This window comes from Salvelinus fontinalis, chromosome 12, assembly GCF_029448725.1.
Source record: "Salvelinus fontinalis isolate EN_2023a chromosome 12, ASM2944872v1, whole genome shotgun sequence".
Classification (NCBI taxonomy): Eukaryota; Metazoa; Chordata; class Actinopteri; order Salmoniformes; family Salmonidae; genus Salvelinus; species Salvelinus fontinalis.
The window spans coordinates 43098752-43118656 of record NC_074676.1 but is presented as its reverse complement, the minus strand read 5'-3'; the positions used below and the strand labels follow the sequence as shown (position 1 = coordinate 43118656).

Genomic DNA, 19905 nt, shown 5'->3' with positions numbered 1-19905 from the left:
TAAAAGTCAAACTTCAAGTAAAAAAAGAATAGATCAGTGCGGTGTTTGAATCAAAGGGTAATACAAAACAAACCACAAACAAAGCTCACTTTTAGTTGAACCTTAGAGGTTTTATTTCCCCTGGGAGAAACTACATACCAACTGCCACCGACTGTATACATTTGACATCTGCATTGCACATGCTCAGACACTACACCTGTGTCATCATGGCATACATCAAACCCCACACAGCCAGACATTACATTGGTTCATCGGTTTTCCTTCAAAAAAAGAAGAAGACACATTATACACATACATAGTGAACTAACATGCAGCATGACATGTATTCTTCCTCGCTATCATTTCACATAAACACTGTCTTTAACACTTTTCCTAGCTTTGGGTTGACTTTGAAACTTGATCACTTGAATTTGTAAAACTGTTTAAAAAGGAAGAGTATACCGGTGTACATGCGTATGATTAACATATTGATGAATTCATGTCCATATCATGAGGGACCATCTCTCCTCATCTTTCATAGGAAGTGTATACGTAAAATGACATAGTAACACCTCTTCTTTGGCCCATCCATGCGTCACTGGTATAAAAGTCAACCATAGTTGAGCATGAGGACAGAACAGAGGGCCATATGATTCCTAAAGCAGACAGAGAGATAGGGCAGTCAGCCAACCAACGAAGGGCACTGTGCCAGCGGAGGCCAGATACCTCAACAGAGCCGATGACAGTTGTCCTTTTAGTTATCTTTGGTTATCTTTGGTGATAAATACTGTGGTTGATTAATAGTAACATAGCAACAGGAGCAACAGGAGAAAGTTAGTACACACACACACACACACACACACACACAGACACGCATACACTTAACCACAATGATACACCCACACGTTCACATGAACAAATAAAAACTGAGTCACATAATCACGCACACATCATGACCTGGTGGTCTTTGGCATGGAATCTGACAAGGAAGTGCATTCTTCAATACAAACTCTGGTGTAGGAAGGGGCTTCATTTGTCCATTCTTATGTTTGACTGATGAGCACAGCGATACGTCACACAGTCTAAATCTAAGCCAGATGCTGCTGTCAGGCTCTAATTACATTTCCATGGTCTCTACTAAACAATGCTGAATATCAACAATATATATAATATATAATACCACAACACAATATCACCCCACTGGCAACACCATGTGCTTAGGGCACAGGAATAACCAGCTCTCAGCTCCAATATCACCCCACTGGCAACACCATGTGCTTAGGCACAGGAATAACCAGCTCTCAGCTCCAATATCACCCCACTGGCAACACCATGTGCTTAGGGCACAGGAATAACCAGCTCTCAGCTCCAATATCACCCCACTGGCAACACCATGTGCTTAGGCACAGGAATAACCAGCTCTCAGCTCCAATGCCATCACACTGGGCACACCGTGCCATTTCAACTTGGACATTTTTGGTAATATTTGGTTGAGACGTTGATCAATGAGATTTCAACCTTTACTGACCCACTCTATAAGACAGCCAGAAGTTTGTTGAATTCCCAATGTGTTTTCACTATGCTTTCAACCATCTAAAAGCACAACCAAATTCCAATGGAAAAACAATGTCTGATTTCTGGTTTATCATCTAAATGTGTTATCACAGCGCTTTGAACCATTTAAAAGCACAACAAAGTTCAAATGGGAATACAATGTCAGATATTTTGTATTTATACAACAACTTAAATGTGTTATCAATGTGCTTTATCTAATAGCACAACCAAATGACCTGGATTGTAGTTGAGATTACATTCAAAGAGCATGGTGCAAGTGATCAATGCTGTTTGAGATTCTGCACAGATTATTATAGCAATTGGGAAGATTTCCACAGACCTGCGATATTTGAATGCTATGTCGAACATGCACACTTTCTATGATTACGGATGCGTCTTAATCCACCGCATCTGCCTCTGTCGGACTTCCGCATCTGTGTTGGAAAGTGGCCGAGCTACAGCTGTGTTTGTCAGAAAATCGGTCTTCTCACGAAAATGTCTGTAGCGTCCGAACAGTTTGGCCTAGAAACTAAAGTGATAAACCTTGCTGTCTGTCTCTTCGACATTTGCAACATTGTTTCAATATTCAAATTCGATCTCCAGCTGTCCCATAGTAATGAACATGTCATGAGTCGGGAAGAGACAGAAAGGCAGGCAGCGTTTCTCAGCCAGTCTAAATCATAATTCAGATGGCATAATTTTTATGGATACAAAAAAAAAAAAATTGAAAAAAGGTAAAATGAAACACAGCTCATTTGCAGTCTTTCCAGCTTCAGTTTGAAGTGATTGTGTTAGCTGTGTTGTTGGCTAGCTCCTCTGAACAACAGTGTCCTGACGAGTGAGCACATTTTCTATGCCAGGCAAAATCTCGCCTCACCAGCTTATTGTTATGGATGTACTGTATCCAAAGAAATGGCACTAGAAAACAGCTTAAACAAATGCAAATGCAGCTACTTTGCTGTGATTCTGGCTGCACTTTTTGACGTAACTGTAAGTTAGACGTAGTTGGCTAGCTAGCAAGCAAGGGATAACAACGTTGCCAGCCAGTATGTCAATGGAACATTTTAGAACAAATGACTGGGTCGCGTCCCATAGATACAGAACAAAAAGACTGAATGACTGGGACGGGTCCATAGATACAGAACAAAAAGACTGAATGACTGGGTCGCGTCCATAGATACAGAACAAAAAGACTGAATGACTGGGACGGGTCCATAGATACAGAACAAAAAGACTGAATGACTGAGACGGGTCCATAGATACAGAACAAAAAGACTGAATGACTGGGTCACGTCCATAGATACAGAACAAAAAGACTGAATGACTGGGTCACGTCCATAGATACAGAACAAAAAGACTGAATGACTGGGTCGCGTCTCTAGCAACCCAAGATTTGTTTCAGGACTATATATTGTGGAAAAAATAAATTAATCCAAATAACGTTTTTAATGAAAATATGTCAGTGGCATAGATGGAACTATCCAAACAGAAGATCTCTTTCAAATGTTGATATTTACTTGCGTTGACAGTCAAACCCAATTCAATACTCAGTTTGTCTATAAATGAATTATTGATATGTTGGATTCACATCTCCATCTCAAACAAAAATCTAAGTTAAAGAACAGGACTAAATGTAATCTAATAAACTTTAAATGCACTTTAAATGAAGAGACATGGAGACGACATATTAACGTCTCCATCGTAACCAACAATCTAACTTAAAGAATAGGACGAAATTAAATCAAATCAAACTTTAAATGCACTTTTAATAATCTTCGATTTAAATTTAGTCCATATTCTTTAACTTCAATTTTTGGTTGAGATGGAAACATGAATCCAACATATTAATAATTACCTTGAAGAGTAAATTTGAAATGAACCAAAGCTTGGAACCCTAGGTCTATATGTATTGTCTATTTAAGCAATACAGCCCGAGGGCTATTCTTACACACAACGCAACGTGTGCCCGGATACAGCTCTAAGCCATAGTATATTGGCCATATACCACAAACCCCTCAGGTGCCTTATTGCTATTATAAACTGGTTGCCAATGTAATTAAAGCAGTAAAAATGAATATTTTGTCATGCCCGTGGTATAAGGTCTGATATACCACGGCTGTCAATCAATCAGCATTCAGGGCTCTAACCACAGTTTCTATATTTTTTTTTTTACCATGGTTGAATTGAAATAATAGCTGTTGATGACTTTGCAAATGCTATATAGGCCTAAATAGTATAATTGATGATATATGACTTATAAAGTATGGTTATATTTCATTTGCGCTGTTAAACCTACCCTTTGGAATTACTTTGATAGCGACAGTGAATATATTTAGTTATTAAGAGATCTCTCAATAATCATTCTCACAATAGCACATTGGTAGTAGTCAGTGACGTAGTACATAACAACTAAGTAGGGCTGAGCTTGTTGGAAACCCTGGATGGGAAACCAAATTTATACTTGTAGATAGATCAACTCTCCAGTAGGAGGTGCTGCTCAGCCTGTTGTTTTTTTCCTTCTTCTGATAGTGGATATAACGGTGAAGTTCTGCCATTGTTTCAAAGATACAAATTTAACATATTTCATACAAGGTTTGTCTATGTTGAAAATTGGTTACAATGACGACATAACCTTGTGGTTGAAAAAAACATTTTAAATTTCAATGTATTTTCCATATAGATTCCACATTACAATACGTTGATTCAACCTGTTTGTGCCCAGTGGAATGCCACAGCCGTATCCATGTTCAGTCTCTGTTTAGAACTGTTTAAACAGCACCTAAAAACCATATAAATAAAAATGTCACTGACGAGGATGAGTACCAATGCACAACAACAGGAAACAGTCAAGGCGATGAAGGTGGAGCCTTCACGTTAAATGACTGGGTTTCGACTGACACGCCTTTCGCCACCCCCCAGGACATCATCGCCCAGGGAAGAACGGGTGAACCGGCGGATGGTGCCGACGAAGGAGGCCGGGTACAGTGTCCTTATGGAGCCCCGGGACCAGTCCCAGCTGGGGTAGAGGCGCTTAAGGACGGCGCGGCGAAACAGGATGTACACCCAGGGGTCCAGGATCTGGTTCCAGGTGGCGAAACGGATGAAGAGCAGCAGGTTGCGGACTTGAAGTGGGCTCTCTGACAACACAGTCTGCGCAATAAACACCTGTGGAATGTAGGGGGAGGGAGGGAGATGGGGAGACAGAAAGAAAATGAGAAGAATATGGAGGGAGATGGAGAGACAGAAAGAAAATGAGAAGAATATGGAGGGAGATGGGGAGACAGAAAGAAAATTAGAAGAATATGGAGGGAGATGGAGAGAATAACAGAGAGAGGGGAAGTGAGAGGGAGAACGATTTGTCATCAGTAGTTTGAACACGAGGGCAGCAGTTTGGTCCTTCTCACACACATTCATACATGCACACACACACACATTCATACTCGCACACACACATTCATACTCACACACATACACATTCGTAGACACACACTCACCAATAAGCTCTACTCCTCAGAAATGACATATGCGCTTGTGTTTAGCAAATCATTTGCATTTTCCAGATGCATCTAAAAAATGCTAACAGTCTCAGGATTGCAGCTGGCAGACAGTGAGTTGCTGTGGTCAAACACACACACACACACACACACACACACACACACACACACACACACACACACACACACACACACACACACACACACACACACACACACACATCATTAACAACGGAACACACACGCATGCATCATTAACAACGGAATACACACGCATAGAGTACGCAGATACACAACGACCACATGTCCAAAGCATTGCTTATGATTTGGAAGGATCATTGTTATTTTTAGATATCATCATCGTTGGTCCATGGAGGGGGGGGGGGGGGGGGGGGGTGTGCACTTGAAAAAGCAGAGATTGCAAGTGAATGGCTTATTGCCTTTCTGATATGGAATAGAACAGAAACGAATATCCCTCGAATATCCTTTGCACTGAGCATGCTCCAGTTGGGGGTTATGAATAATATAGTTCAGAAGCTGTTAAGGAGAAGTGAAGCGGCTAAGATGGCTGTCCAAAGCGGATGAGTCCATAGTTGTGGCACGAATGATGCATTCATTTGGATGGTCTGGCTATGGATGAGGTCCGGAGGAGCCACAGCCCAAAGCAATGTGTGGTGAGTAAAGATAGGGGGCGCTATAAACATTAGCTGTTTTTACTCGCCTTAGTCTGGACTCCTGACATAGGATGTATACCCAGGGGTCACATAGCTGATTGAAGGTGGCCATCCGCAGGCCGAGTAACATGAAGTCAGGCTCTACGGGTTTGCCGTACACAGCACCTTTCAGACTATATATCTGTACAGGACAGTCAGGAGGTTAGACTGAATAAAGGGCTCCAGAAGTGCTGAAGAACATAAGATAGTGGCAGGTAGCCTAGTGGTTAGAGCGCTGGACTAGTCACCGAAAGGTTGCAAGATCAAATCCCTGCGCTGACAAGGTAAAAATCTGTTGCTCTGCCCCTGAACAAGGCAGTTAACCCACTGTTCCTAGGCTGTCATTGAAAATAAGAATTTGTTCTTAGTTAAATAAAGGTTAAAAAAAAGTGTTATATCCACTTAACTCTTTCCCTTCCTTCCTAAAAGAATTAGGCTTCCTTTTTGAGGTTTTAAATGAAAATGTAAATCATATGCTCTCATGTCAATAAAATCAAATAATCTAGCGGAAACACAGACAGTAAACACTTTATTGTGATGGTAGGCACCGTGTAGATAGATGCTCAACTGTCTTCAAAATAAAGTGTTACAGAACACACAAAGAGCAGTGGAATAGTAGCACTTCACACACCCACATTGTGAGGCTGTGATGTGAGTTGATGTGGTTTTTGGCCTCCCAACTACCTAAGCCACAATGTTGATTACAAAGAGCCTTGAATGGCTATGGTCCAGAAGTATTACAGCACTTTGAGGTCAGCTAATTTAGCCTGCATTGCGTAGGAGAAATGAGGCATTTAGAGACTGGTAGCTTAGACCAGACTAAGCCCCGATTTTGAGAGTGAGAAATAACGAGATGTGTACACAGTGCATTCGGAAAGTATTCAGACCCCTTGACTTTTTACACATTTTGTTACATTACATCCTTATTCTAAAATTGATTACATCGTTTCCCCCCCCTCATCAATCTACACACAATACCCCACAATGACATCACAATACCCCACAATGACATCACAATACCCCACAATGACAAAGCAAAAACAGGTTTACATTTTTTTTTCCAAATGTATAAAAGAATATGACATGAACATAAGTATTCAGACCCTTTGCTCAGTACTTTATTGAAGCACCTTTGACAGCGATTGCAGCCTCGAATCTTCTTGGGTATGACGCTACAAGCTTGGCACACCTATATTTGGGGAGTTTCTCCCATTCTTCTCTGCAGATCCTCTCAAGCTCTGTCAGGTTGGATGGGGAGCGTTGGTGCACAGCTATTTTCAGGTCTCTCCAGAGATGTTCGATTGGGTTCAAGTCAGGGTTCTGGCTGGGCCACTCAAGGACATTCAGAGACTTGTCCTGATGCCACTCCTGCATTGTCTTGGCTGTGTGCTTAGGGTCGTTGTCCTGTTGGAAGGTGAACCTTCGCCCCAGTATGAGATCCTGAGTGCTCTGAAGCAGGTTTTCATTAAGTATCAGCATCATGCTGTTTATCAGAAGCTGGGACTGGGAGACTAGTCAGGATCGAGGGAAAGATTAACGATCCTGACTAGTCTCCCAGTCCCTGACGCGGAAAAACATCCCTACAGCATGCCACAACCATAGGGATGGTGCCAGGCTTCCTCCAGACGTGACGTTTGCCATTCAGGGCAAAGAGTTCAATCTTAGTTTCATCAGACCAGAGAATCTTGTTTCTCATGGTCTGAGAGTCTTTCGGTGCCTTTGGCAAACTCCAAATGGGCTGTCATGTGCCTTTTACTGAGGAGTGGCTTCCATGTGGCCACTCTAACATAAAGACCGGATTGGTGGAATGCTGCAGAGCACTGTATACTTTATTTATATATTTATTTTACCTTAATTTTACTAGGCAAGTCAGTTAAGAACAAATTCTTATTTTCAATGACGGCCTAGGAACAGTGGATTAACTGCCTCGTTCAGGGGCAGAACGACAGATTTTTAGCTTGTCAGCTCTGGGATTCAATCCTGCAACTTTTCAGTTACTAGCCCAACGCTCTAACAACTAGGCTACCTGCCGTCCCAGGTAGCCTAATAAGGTATTTCAGTTTTTTATTTTTAATACATTTGCAAACATTTCTTAAAACCTTTTTTCACTTCATCATTATTGGGTATTGTGTGTAGATTTATGAGGGGGAAAATTATTTAATCAATTTTAGAATAAAGACGTAACAACATGGAGAAAGGAAGGTCTCTGAATACTTTCTCCATGCCCTGTACATTTCTTGTCTGAGACAGTTAGTTTATGTTTATGTAATATAACATTTCTGTATTTGTTAGTACTTTTATCAACTGAACTCATTCACTGTGCGATTTAAAACTTTGTATCAGTTTTGAATTGAATCGATTGAACACAAAGACACAGAAGGACAGAGGCAGATCTAGGAAAGAGACTCTGGCCCGGATATCCCCCTTTGTCTGCAGCCGGAGATGGCCCTCTCTTACAGGCCTTATCACCAGCCAGCATACAGCCCCACTCCCTAATACAGGGCCATTTCCACTTCCTGAACTTGACATTAACTAAGCAATGCACATTGCTTACAAAGACGCCCCACAGTTTTTGCTGTTCAGCCAGTTATTCAGACTTATTTTAACAGGTAAGTTGACTGAGAACATGTTATTGCAACAACTTAGGTAAGAGTTACAGGGGGACAAAAGGGGATAAAACCACCAATTGGAAGCTGTAAATGATTAGGTGGCCAAGCTGGTCAGGTTGGTAATGTAGCCAAGACACTGGGGTTAACACCCCTACTCTTACGATAAGTGCCATGGGATCTTTAGTGACCACGGAGAGTCAGGACAACCGTTCAACATCCCATCCCGAAAGATGGCACCTTACGCAGGACAATGTCCCCTTCGCTGCCCTGGGGCATTGGAATCTCCATAGACCAGAGGGCCCCCTTCTGGACCTCCAACAGCACTTCCAGCAGCAGCTGTTCTTCAATCCAGGGACCAACCTTACTTAGCTTTAGAGGCAAGTCAGCAGTGGTACCGGAAAGTTAGCCAAAGAGAGTTCAGTTAGCAGAGGGTTGAGAGAGCAACCTCAATTATCAGAGCTTTTTGTGTGCACATATTGATACACATGTATTAGGGCCTGTATCAAGTGGGAGTTGATCATTATCTCTTGACTTAATTTGCCATACAAATGCAGTACGTATACAGTATGCAACAGTGATGGTCTATTGCATTATATACAATGGGGCAAAAAAGTATTTAGTCAGCCACCAATTGTGCAAGTTCTCCCACTTAAAAAGATGAGAGAGGCCTGTAATTTTCATCATAGGTACACTTAAACTATGACAGACAAAAAAAAGGGAAAAAAATCCAGAAAATCATATTGTAGGATTTTTAATGAATTTATTTGCAAATTATGGTGGAAAATAAGTATTTGGTCACCTACAAACAAGCAAGATTTCTGGCTCTCAGAGACCTGTAACTTCTTCTTTAAGAGGCTCCTCTGTCCTCTACTCATTACCTGTATTAATGGCACCTGTTTGAACTTGTTATCAGTATAAAAGACACCTGTCCACAACCTCAAACAGTCACACTCCAAACTCCACTATGGCCAAGACCAAAGAGATGTCAAAGGACACCAGAAACAAAATTGTAGACCTGCACCAGGCTGGGAAGACTGAATCTGCAATAGGTAAGCAGCTTGGTTTGAAGAAATCAACTGTGGGAGCAATTATTAGGAAATGGAAGACATACAAGACCACTGATAATCTCCCTCGATCTGGGGCTCCATGCAAGATCTCACCCCGTGGGGTCAAAATGATCACAAGAACGGTGAGCAAAAATCCCAGAACCACACGGGGGGGACCTAGTGAATGACCTGCAGAGAGCTGGGACCAAAGTAACAAAGCCTACCATCAGTAACACACTACGCCGCCAAGGACTCAAATCCTGCAGTGCCAGACGTGTCCCCCTGCTTAAGCCAGTACATGTCCAGGCCCGTCTGAAGTTTGCTAGAGAGCATTTGGATGATCCAGAAGAAGATTGGAAGAATGTCATATGGTCAGATGAAACAAAAATAGAACTTTTTGGTAAAAACTCAACTCGTCGTGTTTGGAGGACAAAGAATGCTGAGTTGCATCCAAAGAACACCATACCTACTGTGAAGCATGGGGGTGGAAACATCATGCTTTGGGGCTGTTTTTCTGCAAAGGGACCAGGACGACTGATCCGTGTAAAGGACAGAATGAATGGGGCCATGTATCGTGAGATTTTGAGTGAAAACCTCCTTCCATCAGCAAGGGCATTGAAGATGAAACGTGGCTGGGTCTTTCAGCATGATCGCAAACACACCGCCCGGGCAAAGAAGGAGTGGCTTCGTAAGAAGCATTTCAAGGTCCTGGAGTGGCCTAGCCAGTACTCAGATCTCAACCCCATAGAAAATCTTTGGAGGGAGTTGAAAGTCCGTGTTGCCCAGCAACAGCCCCAAAACATCACTGCTCTAGAGGAGATCTGCATGGAGGAATGGGCCAAAATACCAGCAACAGCCCCAAAACATCACTGCTCTAGAGGAGATCTGCATGGAGGAATGGGCCAAAATACCAGCAACAGTGTGTGAAAACCTTACAGAAAACGTTTGACCTCTGTCATTGCCAACAAAGGGTATATAACAAAGTATTGAGATAAACTTTTGTTATTGACCAAATACTTATTTTCCACCATAATTTGCAAATAAATTCATAAAAAATCCTACAATGTCCTTATTTTGTCTGTCATAGTTGAAGTGTACCTATGATGAACATTACAGGCCTCTCTCATCTTTTTAAGTGGGAGAACTTGCACAATTGGTGGCTGACTAAATACTTTTTTTGCCCCACTGTATGTTAGTTAAGTCAGTTAAGAACAAATTCTTATTTACAATGACAGCCTACCAAAATGCAAAAGGCTGGAATTAAAAATAAAAATAAATTAAATAAAAATATAGCACAAAATACACATCACGACGAGAGAGACAACACAACACTACATAAAGAGAGAACTACGACAACAACATAGCAAGGCAGCAACATATGCCAACACAGCATGGTAGCAACACAACATGGCAGTAGCACAACATGGTAGCATCACAAAACAGGGTACAAACATTATTGGGCACAGACAACAGCACAAAGGGCAAAAGGTAGAGACAACAATACATCACGCGAAGCTGCCACAACTGTCATTAAGAGTGTCCATGATTGAGTCTTTGAATGAAGAGATGGAGATAAAACTGTACAGTTTGAGTGTTTTTTGTAGATCGTTCCAGTCATTAGCTTTGAATGAAGAGATTGGGTGGTTCGAGCCCTGAATGCTGATTGGCTGACAGCCGTGGTGTATCAGACCGTATACCACGGGTATGAAAAAACATGTATTTTTACTGCTCTAATTACTTTGGTAACCAGTTTATAATAGCAATAAGGCACCTCGGGGGTTGGTGATACATGGTAAATATACCACGGCTAAGGACTGTGTCCAGGCACTTCACGTTGCGTCGTGCATAAGAACAGCCCTTAGTCGTGGTAAATTGGCCATGTTTCACACCCCCTTGGGCCTTGTTGCTTAAACATGTTACAAAGAACAAATGTTGGAATTTCTTACATATCAATACTGAGTGATGACTATAATGATGTGTTTCAGTGGATATTGTGTCCTCCTGACATGTACTGTACGTGCTTGGTATAGTGTGTATGTATGTGTGTACGTATGTGTGCGTGCACGTTTTGATAGGCTGCCACTACTCACCAGCAGGGGGCACCAGCAGATGGTAGCGATCATCATGATCCAGATGAGCTGCACCATCATCTCCACTTCGTAGTCGCGGCGACGCTGCGTGCCGTCCTGGCCGCAGCACACCCTGACCAGGGTCACCACGCTCACCGTGTTGAGCAGGAAGGACACGGCTATGGACAGCAGCCCCACCAGAGAGAAGAGCAGACAGAAGACCATGTCGCTAGCCTTAGAGCTAATGTTGAAGAAGCACCAGGAGCCTGGTATCTGCATGTGGTAGCTCCCCACGCCCACCAGGGGCAGCAGTGAGATGCACCCTGCCACCGCCCACACCATCAGCACTATGCACACGGCCCGCGACTTGGGCATGCTGGTCGAGCGTGCGAACGGCCGGTTGATGCCCACGAAGCGCTCCACAGCCATGGTGGCGCCCAGCAGCAGCGGGCACAGGCCGTAGAAGACCATGGACATGCCCATGAAGTTGCAGAAGTGGCAGTGCGGGTCCAGGCGGCGCCAGTTGAACTGGGTGAAGTGGAAGGTGATCACGATAATGCCGGTGACCAGGAGGCCCATGAAGTCGGTGACCACCAGGCCGCAGAGGAAGACGAGAAAAGAGGAGCGCGAGCGGCTGTGCGTGCGCTGGAAGGACTTGAGGAGGACCACAAAGGCGATGAGGTTGAAGGTGAGGCCCAGAGGGCTGAACACAATGGAGAAGTAGCTGGACGCAATGGTGTGGTTGTAGATGAAGGGAGGATTGTTGATGGAGAAGCACTGTGGAGTCGTCTCGTTGGAGAGGTTCATGGTGGCGGCTGCAGGGAGTTCGGCTATTCCCAACACTTCAGAAGAGCAGGAACTAGTTCATTTAAGATTTCCGTTGTCTTTATTCTTCCTCCTGACAAATGGGACAGAACTCTGCATTAGTAACAGAAGCGTTTCAACAAGACTTTTAACAACTTTTTGGTTTAGCTCACAGGACAGAATAATACAATTCCATTCAGCAGAGACTATATGATATGTTGCGGCAGGAATATTTATTAGTTGACAGAACTGGAATGCTTACACTCGACTGACCTCGAAAACTACATACAGCTTTCAAAAATGTTCACAGAAACCGACTGAAAAGCCTCTTGGAACCAGTCTGATTGCTACGTTTACCATTCTATTGAACACAGCGATAAGGCTGGTTCCACCAGACTCATCTTTACATGTTGACAATGTTTAAACAGACTTAATCAAGCCTCTCTAGAGGACTAGACTCAATGGTGGATAGAGACTTTGACCCCATGAATTCCAAAGTGTGGGAGCCAGTAAAAACACACAACTGTAGTAGCCCATCTCTTGGCAGGAAATGCAGTTACATAGACATTACGTCAACGTTAATATAATGATGTCCTTAACAGAGGTCAGAGGTCAGCTTACTAGTCATTCACTTCTGCCATCAAACTAAATGGAGATCACATGACAAGAGAGGATAAACAAGAAACAGATAATCCAAATGCCATCCTACTATGTTATCACTGAGGAACTTGTGCTAACTGCATTGAAGGTATGAACCCAAATCACTGAGTCCAGAAAAGCATATGCTCTCATGTCAATAAAATAATCAAAGAAGTTCACCAAGCTTAGTAGATAGCTGGGGTTGCTAAGATGTAGTTGCTAAAGATGTAGTTGCTAAGATGTAGTTGCTAAGATGTAGTTGCTAAAGATGTAGTTGCTAAGATGTAATTGCTAAGATGTAATTGCTAAAGATGTAGTTGCTAAGATGTAGTTGCTAAGGATGTAGTTGCTAAGATGTAGTTGCTAAGATGTAGTTGCTAAGGATGTAGTTGCTAAGATGTAGTTGCTAAGATGTAATTGCTAAGATGTAGTTGCTAAGATGTAGTTGCTAAAGATGTAGTTTCTAAGATGTAGTTGCTAAGATGTAGTTGCTAAGATTTGGATTCAGACCCCTTTACTTTTTCCTAATTTTGATACGTTACAACCTTATTCTAAAATTGACATCTACAATCTACATACAATACCCATAATGACAAAGCGAAAACAGGTTTTTAGAAATGTTTGCGATTTTATTTTTTTAAAGAAAACTGTTGTCTGTAGAGCTCTGAGACAGGATTGTGTTAAGGCACAGATCTGGGGAAGGGTATCAAAAATATTCTGCAGCATAGAAGGTCCGCAAGAACACAATGGCCTCCCTCAATCTTAAATGCAAGAAGTTTGGAACCACCAAGTCTCTTCTTAGAGCTGGGCGCCCGGCCAAACTGAGCAATCGGGGAGAAGGGCCTTGGTCAGGGAGGTGACCAAGAACCCGATGGTCACTCTGACAGAGCTCTAGAGTTCCTCTGTGGAGATGAGAGAACCTTCCAGAAGGACAACCATCTCTGCAGCGCTCCATCAATCAGGCCTTTACGGTAAAGTGGCCAGATGGAATCCACTCCTCAGTAAAAGGCACATGACAGCCCGCTTGGAGTTTGTCAAAAGGCATCTAAAGTACTCTCAGACCATGAGAAACAAGATTCTCTGGTCTGATTGCCAAGACTCACGTCTGGAGGAAACCTGGCACCATCCCTACGGTGAAAAATGATGGTGGCAGCATCATGCTGTGGGGATGTTTTTCAGCAGCAAGGACTGGGAGACAAGTCAGGATCGAGGCAAAGATTAACAGAGCAAAGTACAGAGAGATCCTTAATGAATACCTGCTCCAGAGAGCTCAGGACGACAGACTGGGCGAAGGTTCGCCTTCCAACAGGACAACGACCCTAAGCACACAGCCAAGACTCCGGAGGAGAGGCTTCGGGACAAGTCTCTGAATGTCTTTGAGCGACCCAGCCATAGCCCGGACTTGAACCCGATTTGAACATCTCTGGAGAGACCTGAAAATAGCTGTTCAGCAACGCTCCCCATCCAACCTGACAGAGCTTGAGAGGATCTGAAGAGAAGAATGGGGGAAACTCCCCAAATACAGGTGTGCCAAGCTTGTAGCATCATACCCAAGAAGACTTGAGGGTGTAATCGCTGCCAAAGGTGCTTCAACAAAGTACTGAGTAAAGGGTCTGAATACTAAAAAACAGTTTTTTCTTTTTCATTATGGGGTATTGTGTGTAGATTGATGAGGAAAAAATATATTTCATCAATTTTTGAATAAGGCTGTAACGTAACAAAATGGGGAAAAAGTTTAGGGGTCTGAATACAAATGCACTGTAGTTATTGATTTTGTGTTTACTGTTTGAGACCCTTCCATCCCCAGCTATGGCTAGACAGACAGTTTTTCTGGGACCAGGCTGGGAATAGTTATCAGGTGAAATTCCACCTGTGTTCCCTGGAGGAATGGGATTATGTTGTTGCAATCAGGCTCCAGACCCGTCTCCCTGCCTGTTTTGACTTCACAATCACGAGTTATTACACTGAAGCAATCAGCCAATATCCTAATTTCTATACTCATTCAATTTTGTTTTCCAACTAATGAGAGTGGATTACCACTGGATAAATGCACTGAAATCAGAGAGCACAAGATAAATTAAACTTCTACAAATAAAAAACAAGGTGGTGTTGACCCTTAGCCTTTTTTTGCTTAAATACACCTGCAATCTCAAACGATCCATACTACAGCTGAAATAGCCTACGTGCTCCAGTGTGGCTCATTTGGTAGGACCATGATGGTAGCATTTCCCACAGGGATCACGTTTACAAAAACATGTATGCATTTACTGTACTATAAGTATTTTTGGATCAAAGTTTCAGATAAATGACATATTATCACGATTTCAAATTGATATCTTCATGTTGCTGAACATGATAGCTAAACATGGAACCAATGCTAAGAACTGAAGGCAAAGGCCAGAAGTAAGTTCACCTTAAGTACCATAGCTAACATGTGAATTCTTTCGGAGCATTTCGTGATCATGTCCCGAGTGTGGTGGAGACTCTGAGAATCTGATTGTCTCATCAAGTCGACCTCCTTTGATACCAGCAAATCACTGCAGAACGCGGGGCGGTGCATAATTTTGGTGCCCATGATAGAAAGCGTACGCAGTGCTGAATTAGATGAATGCCAGGCGATATCATTTCATTTCTCCGAAAACACTGTGGGTAACAGCACAACTCATCAGATTAGGGGAGACCGGGGCTGTGTGTCACTTTTCACATTTTTTGGAGACTTTTGTCAACAATTATTAGAAAGAACAAGGTCTTGGGTTGAAATGGGTTCCCTTTTATTATTAAAACACTGTCAATTAACAGTAATTAACAAATGACTATAGCCTACAGTCTTAGAAATAGCCGGGTTATTGATTTTGACTGAACAATATTCAACAGCTTGTACTTTGTAAGTATAACGTTTGTATATATCCATCCCCAACTGAGCATAAAGGGTAGTTCATTTCCATATTCCTTGACCTCGCAACTGTTGGCTCACAATTATTTTTTTTTAAATATGAAAAATAGCAGAGTTTTTGCACAGGTATAGCCGGTACAGTGCTAACTAACGCTACCTATAATATCTTACAACTCTACAATATCATACAATGCTACAATATCATTGTTACGTTCACCAACACCAATTGATATGCCCTACGTGCTAACGAGCTATACGTGCTAAAGTCCAACCTCAAAACACTGTAACATCATACAAACTCTACAATATCATAAAACTCTCAACAGTTTTACAGAATGGGCAGCCAGATAACTGAATCATTTTCAAGAGCAACAGGTGTGCTGTGTTCATGTGTTCACATATGTCAATTTAGATTTTCGTTTTATTTAGGTGATTTAGAACTTTCAAAATGTTTCAGTGGGACCAGATTACTAATGTGTAGTTTTTGAAGTCTGTGGTCAATGAATTTACTGTAGTCTAACCCGTTTTAAATAGCCTCAATGTATCGCCTGTTCTACCCTTATGATTTGATGCTAAGCTTGGGATTGTTTGATAGTTTCACACACTGAGAAATTCATTTAAAAAACAATTCCACCATGAGGCCGTAAAAACAGCAATAAGCAAATAAAACAAATCTAAAGTAGAGGCAAATAAAAAAGACATGATAAATGGTTTAAGAAACTGCTTACAATACAGTGTAATGTAGACATGCAAAACACAAACTATTTTCTACACTCAAATAAGCTGTAGGGGAGCGACTCCTGGTAGGGAAGCATGGGGTAAGTTGAGCCAAAGGGTTAAGTTGAGCCTTCCTTGTTTCTAGGAAACCATACACAAAATATATTTTCATCCTATGGAGTCTGTAGGATGAAACCACATGGAATAAGTGGTAAAATTAAAATAATAAAAAATGATTTTCAGCAAGTCAAATTATTTTCTTTTAGATGTTTCATGATGCTTGTACCTTAACCAAAGTAGATCATTTAAAGATTGTTTTATACATCAGTTGGGGTCTCTATCAGCTCCAATATGAGGTCATAAACCTAGCATGAAAGTGCATCCTTGTAGATGTGTGGGCTAATATAGTCAAAATGTTTGCTTTGAAGAAAGTTGAGCCAATGGTTGAGCCAATGACAAGTTGAGCAAATTGATACAAGGGATTATTGGTGGGATATGAGGTAACAACAGGGCCTGGAGTATGTTAAACGTGTTTAAATAAGTGTTGTCAAGGTGTTACAATATGCTTAAAATGATTAAAATACAAAAAAAGTGATTGTGATTGTGTTTAATTGTGTTTGGGAAATAAAGATTGACATGGTTTTAAAAAGGCAGTGGTAATATTTAATTCAGTACAGACATTTGTAGGTGGCTTAATTTACCCTGTACCGTGGCTCAATTTACCCCATACAAAAACAAGTTATGTTTTCAGAACTGTAATGTTTACATGAATTCTGATTATTTCCAGGGACACACAACATCCTGAAATATATGTAGATATCTTTGTTTGAATGAATTCTATTTTTCTGTTGAAGGAGTAATACTGAATGTGAAAAAAGTGCTCACTTTACCCCACTCTTCCCTATCCTCCTTGAATATGTTAGAGGCTAGCAACCTTGTAAAGAGTGACTATCTGGACATTATAGAAATATAAAAGCCTAGAATGACCAATCTATTTTAGAGAAGATAATAAGTAACATGTGGCCTACCTTTTTACAGCAGTTACTCAGTCACTCAAACATCAGGGCGAAGTAGGCTGCGTCTTCAGCTTGCTACTGTGCGCGCGCCTCGGTCTTGGTCCGTTTAGTAGTTTCTAGTCCACCGTGTCCACACGAGACTATCTTTATGACGCTGTAACAGCTGTAGGCTTACGGTAATGGATCTCACGAGTGACATCGGTATATGAAAATATACATAACGGATATAACCCAATGCAAAAACATCGTCTGAACTCCCCATCTGCCGCAGTTAAAACGTTAATTTGTTCCGTCCCTGGAAGAAAACGGGATTGACAGTGGGGAGCATCCAATGCAAATGTAGCTAATCAGCAACATTCTATAATAGGCAGCAAGAGAATGCAACATCGATGATTAAATCATTGAAACTTCTTGTAGATAGAAAAAAGTGTGAATATAATGATCATAATTTGTTTACTTAAAAAAGGTGATTAGGGGCCATCTGCAGTTGCTACATCGATTTTTTTTACTTATACATGTATAATATGTACCCATTGACTCTTGAAGAATTTAACTTATAAATGTTTCATGAGCTTAGTTCAACCGTTGTACCCCATCAGAACACAAAATATAAGCTTGTTTTACTCCAATGTTTGTAAACAAAGTAAATGTAAAAAAAACACTGTACAGCCTAAAAACATGGATAAAACTATAATGTTGTTATGATGGATGGCTAATCCTTGCATTCAAAGCTCTGCCTATGAATTTGAGAGTGGTTACATTTCTCCAGACCTATCCCTCAGCTAGTTATTGAAACGGGTGGAAAGGACACTTTGTTATTGTTTCAACTGTTGATTACTGCTTTAAGTGTTGTACCCCATCTGAACCAAAAACATGAACTTGTTTATTCCAATGTTTGTAAACAAAGTCTAAACAAACACTGTATAGCAGGGGTGTCAAACTCATTCCACGGAGGGCCGAGTGTCTGCAGGTTTTTGGTTTTTCCTTTCAATAAAGCCCTAGACAACCAGGTGTGGGGAGTTCCTAACTAATTAGTGATGTTAATTCATCAATCAAGTACAAGGGAGGAGCGAAAACCCGCAGACACTCGGCCTCCCGTGGAAGGAGTTTGACACCTGTGCTGTATAGCCTTAAAACACGGGTAAAACCTTATTTTTGATATCATGGATGCTCAGTCCATACATTCATGGTTCTGTCTTTTTGAGAGTGGCTACATTTCCACCTGCTTTTTTACAGGAAAAGTGACAGGGATTTTTATATTTTTTATTGTTTCAATTGCTGATTGCCCCTTTAAGTATTAGTGCTTTTGGCATAACATGTACATTTTCAAAATTATTTCCTATTAGATAAGCTCAATTAGAGGCCCCACGAGTCCAATCAACTTTATACACAGGTCAATGATGACTATATCCATTACAATATCCTAAATGTGAAATATTTATGAGGGTGTAAACAGACAGACAATTATGGTTATTAATGTTCTCAGCAGTAGCCTTTTTCACTGGTCAATGAGGGAGGCCCATTAGTCTGAAGGAAACACAGAGCCTATACAACAAAACCATATAGACAGCCTTATGTCTATGAGGGGGGACCAGGGTTCAATTCCCACGGGGGGACCAGGATGAATATGTATGAACTTTCCAATTTGTAAGTCGCTTTGGATAAGAGCGTCTGCTAAATGACTTAAATGTAAATGTAAATGTTATGTCACTAACATGAGACATTTTAACGCTGGCAGTTACATCAATGCTCAACTTAAGTAGCATTTAGCTGCAACAGTGTACAGCACTGTGTAACGGCAGTCTTCCCTCTCTTCACTATAAGAGGGGGTGAAACAGGGATCGGACCAACACGCAGCGTAGCCAGTGCTCAACATGTTTAATTAAACAAAAACAGTGAACACTTACAACGAACAAAATAACAAAATGTGGCAAACCGAAACAGTCCTATCTGGTGCAGAATACAAACACAGAGACAGGAAACACTCACCCAACATAGAAACACATAACATAGAATGCCCACCCCAACTCACGCCCTGACCAACTAAACACATACAAAAACAAGGAAAACAGGTCAGGAACGTGACACACTGCTGCTCCAGTCCGGGAACAAGAGGATGTACACAAGGCAACATTTCATCTGTACACCATCTATGAGTAGTGACTGAGTGAATTAAAAACACTCTCTCGTGATAAGAGGAGAGTGACGCCTTCGAACGAGACAGGGATGGCCTGAGGTACCAGACACTGCCAGATGATTCATGGGCAGATTAACTATTGGCTTTCCAGTTGAAGTGTTACAGCTGAAAGCTATTTCAAAGGTCGTTATGTATCCACTGTACTGTACTGTACTTCCTCAGTCTTCCTTTGAAG

The 19905-nt window shown here is 41.6% G+C and overlaps 1 protein-coding gene across 1 annotated transcript; it reads right to left on the bottom strand.

Annotated features, from left to right (window-relative positions):
* Window positions 1-89: 89 nt before the first annotated feature.
* On the bottom strand, window positions 90-17842 carry tbxa2r (thromboxane A2 receptor). The gene is made up of 3 exons (XM_055940847.1): window positions 17546-17842; window positions 11486-12362; window positions 90-4698 (listed from the first exon to the last, which is right to left on the bottom strand). The coding sequence occupies exons 2-3, from the start codon at window positions 12269-12271 to the stop codon at window positions 4408-4410; spliced, it is 1077 nt and encodes a 358-aa protein (XP_055796822.1). The 5' UTR covers window positions 12272-12362; window positions 17546-17842; the 3' UTR covers window positions 90-4407.
* Window positions 17843-19905: the final 2063 nt, after the last annotated feature.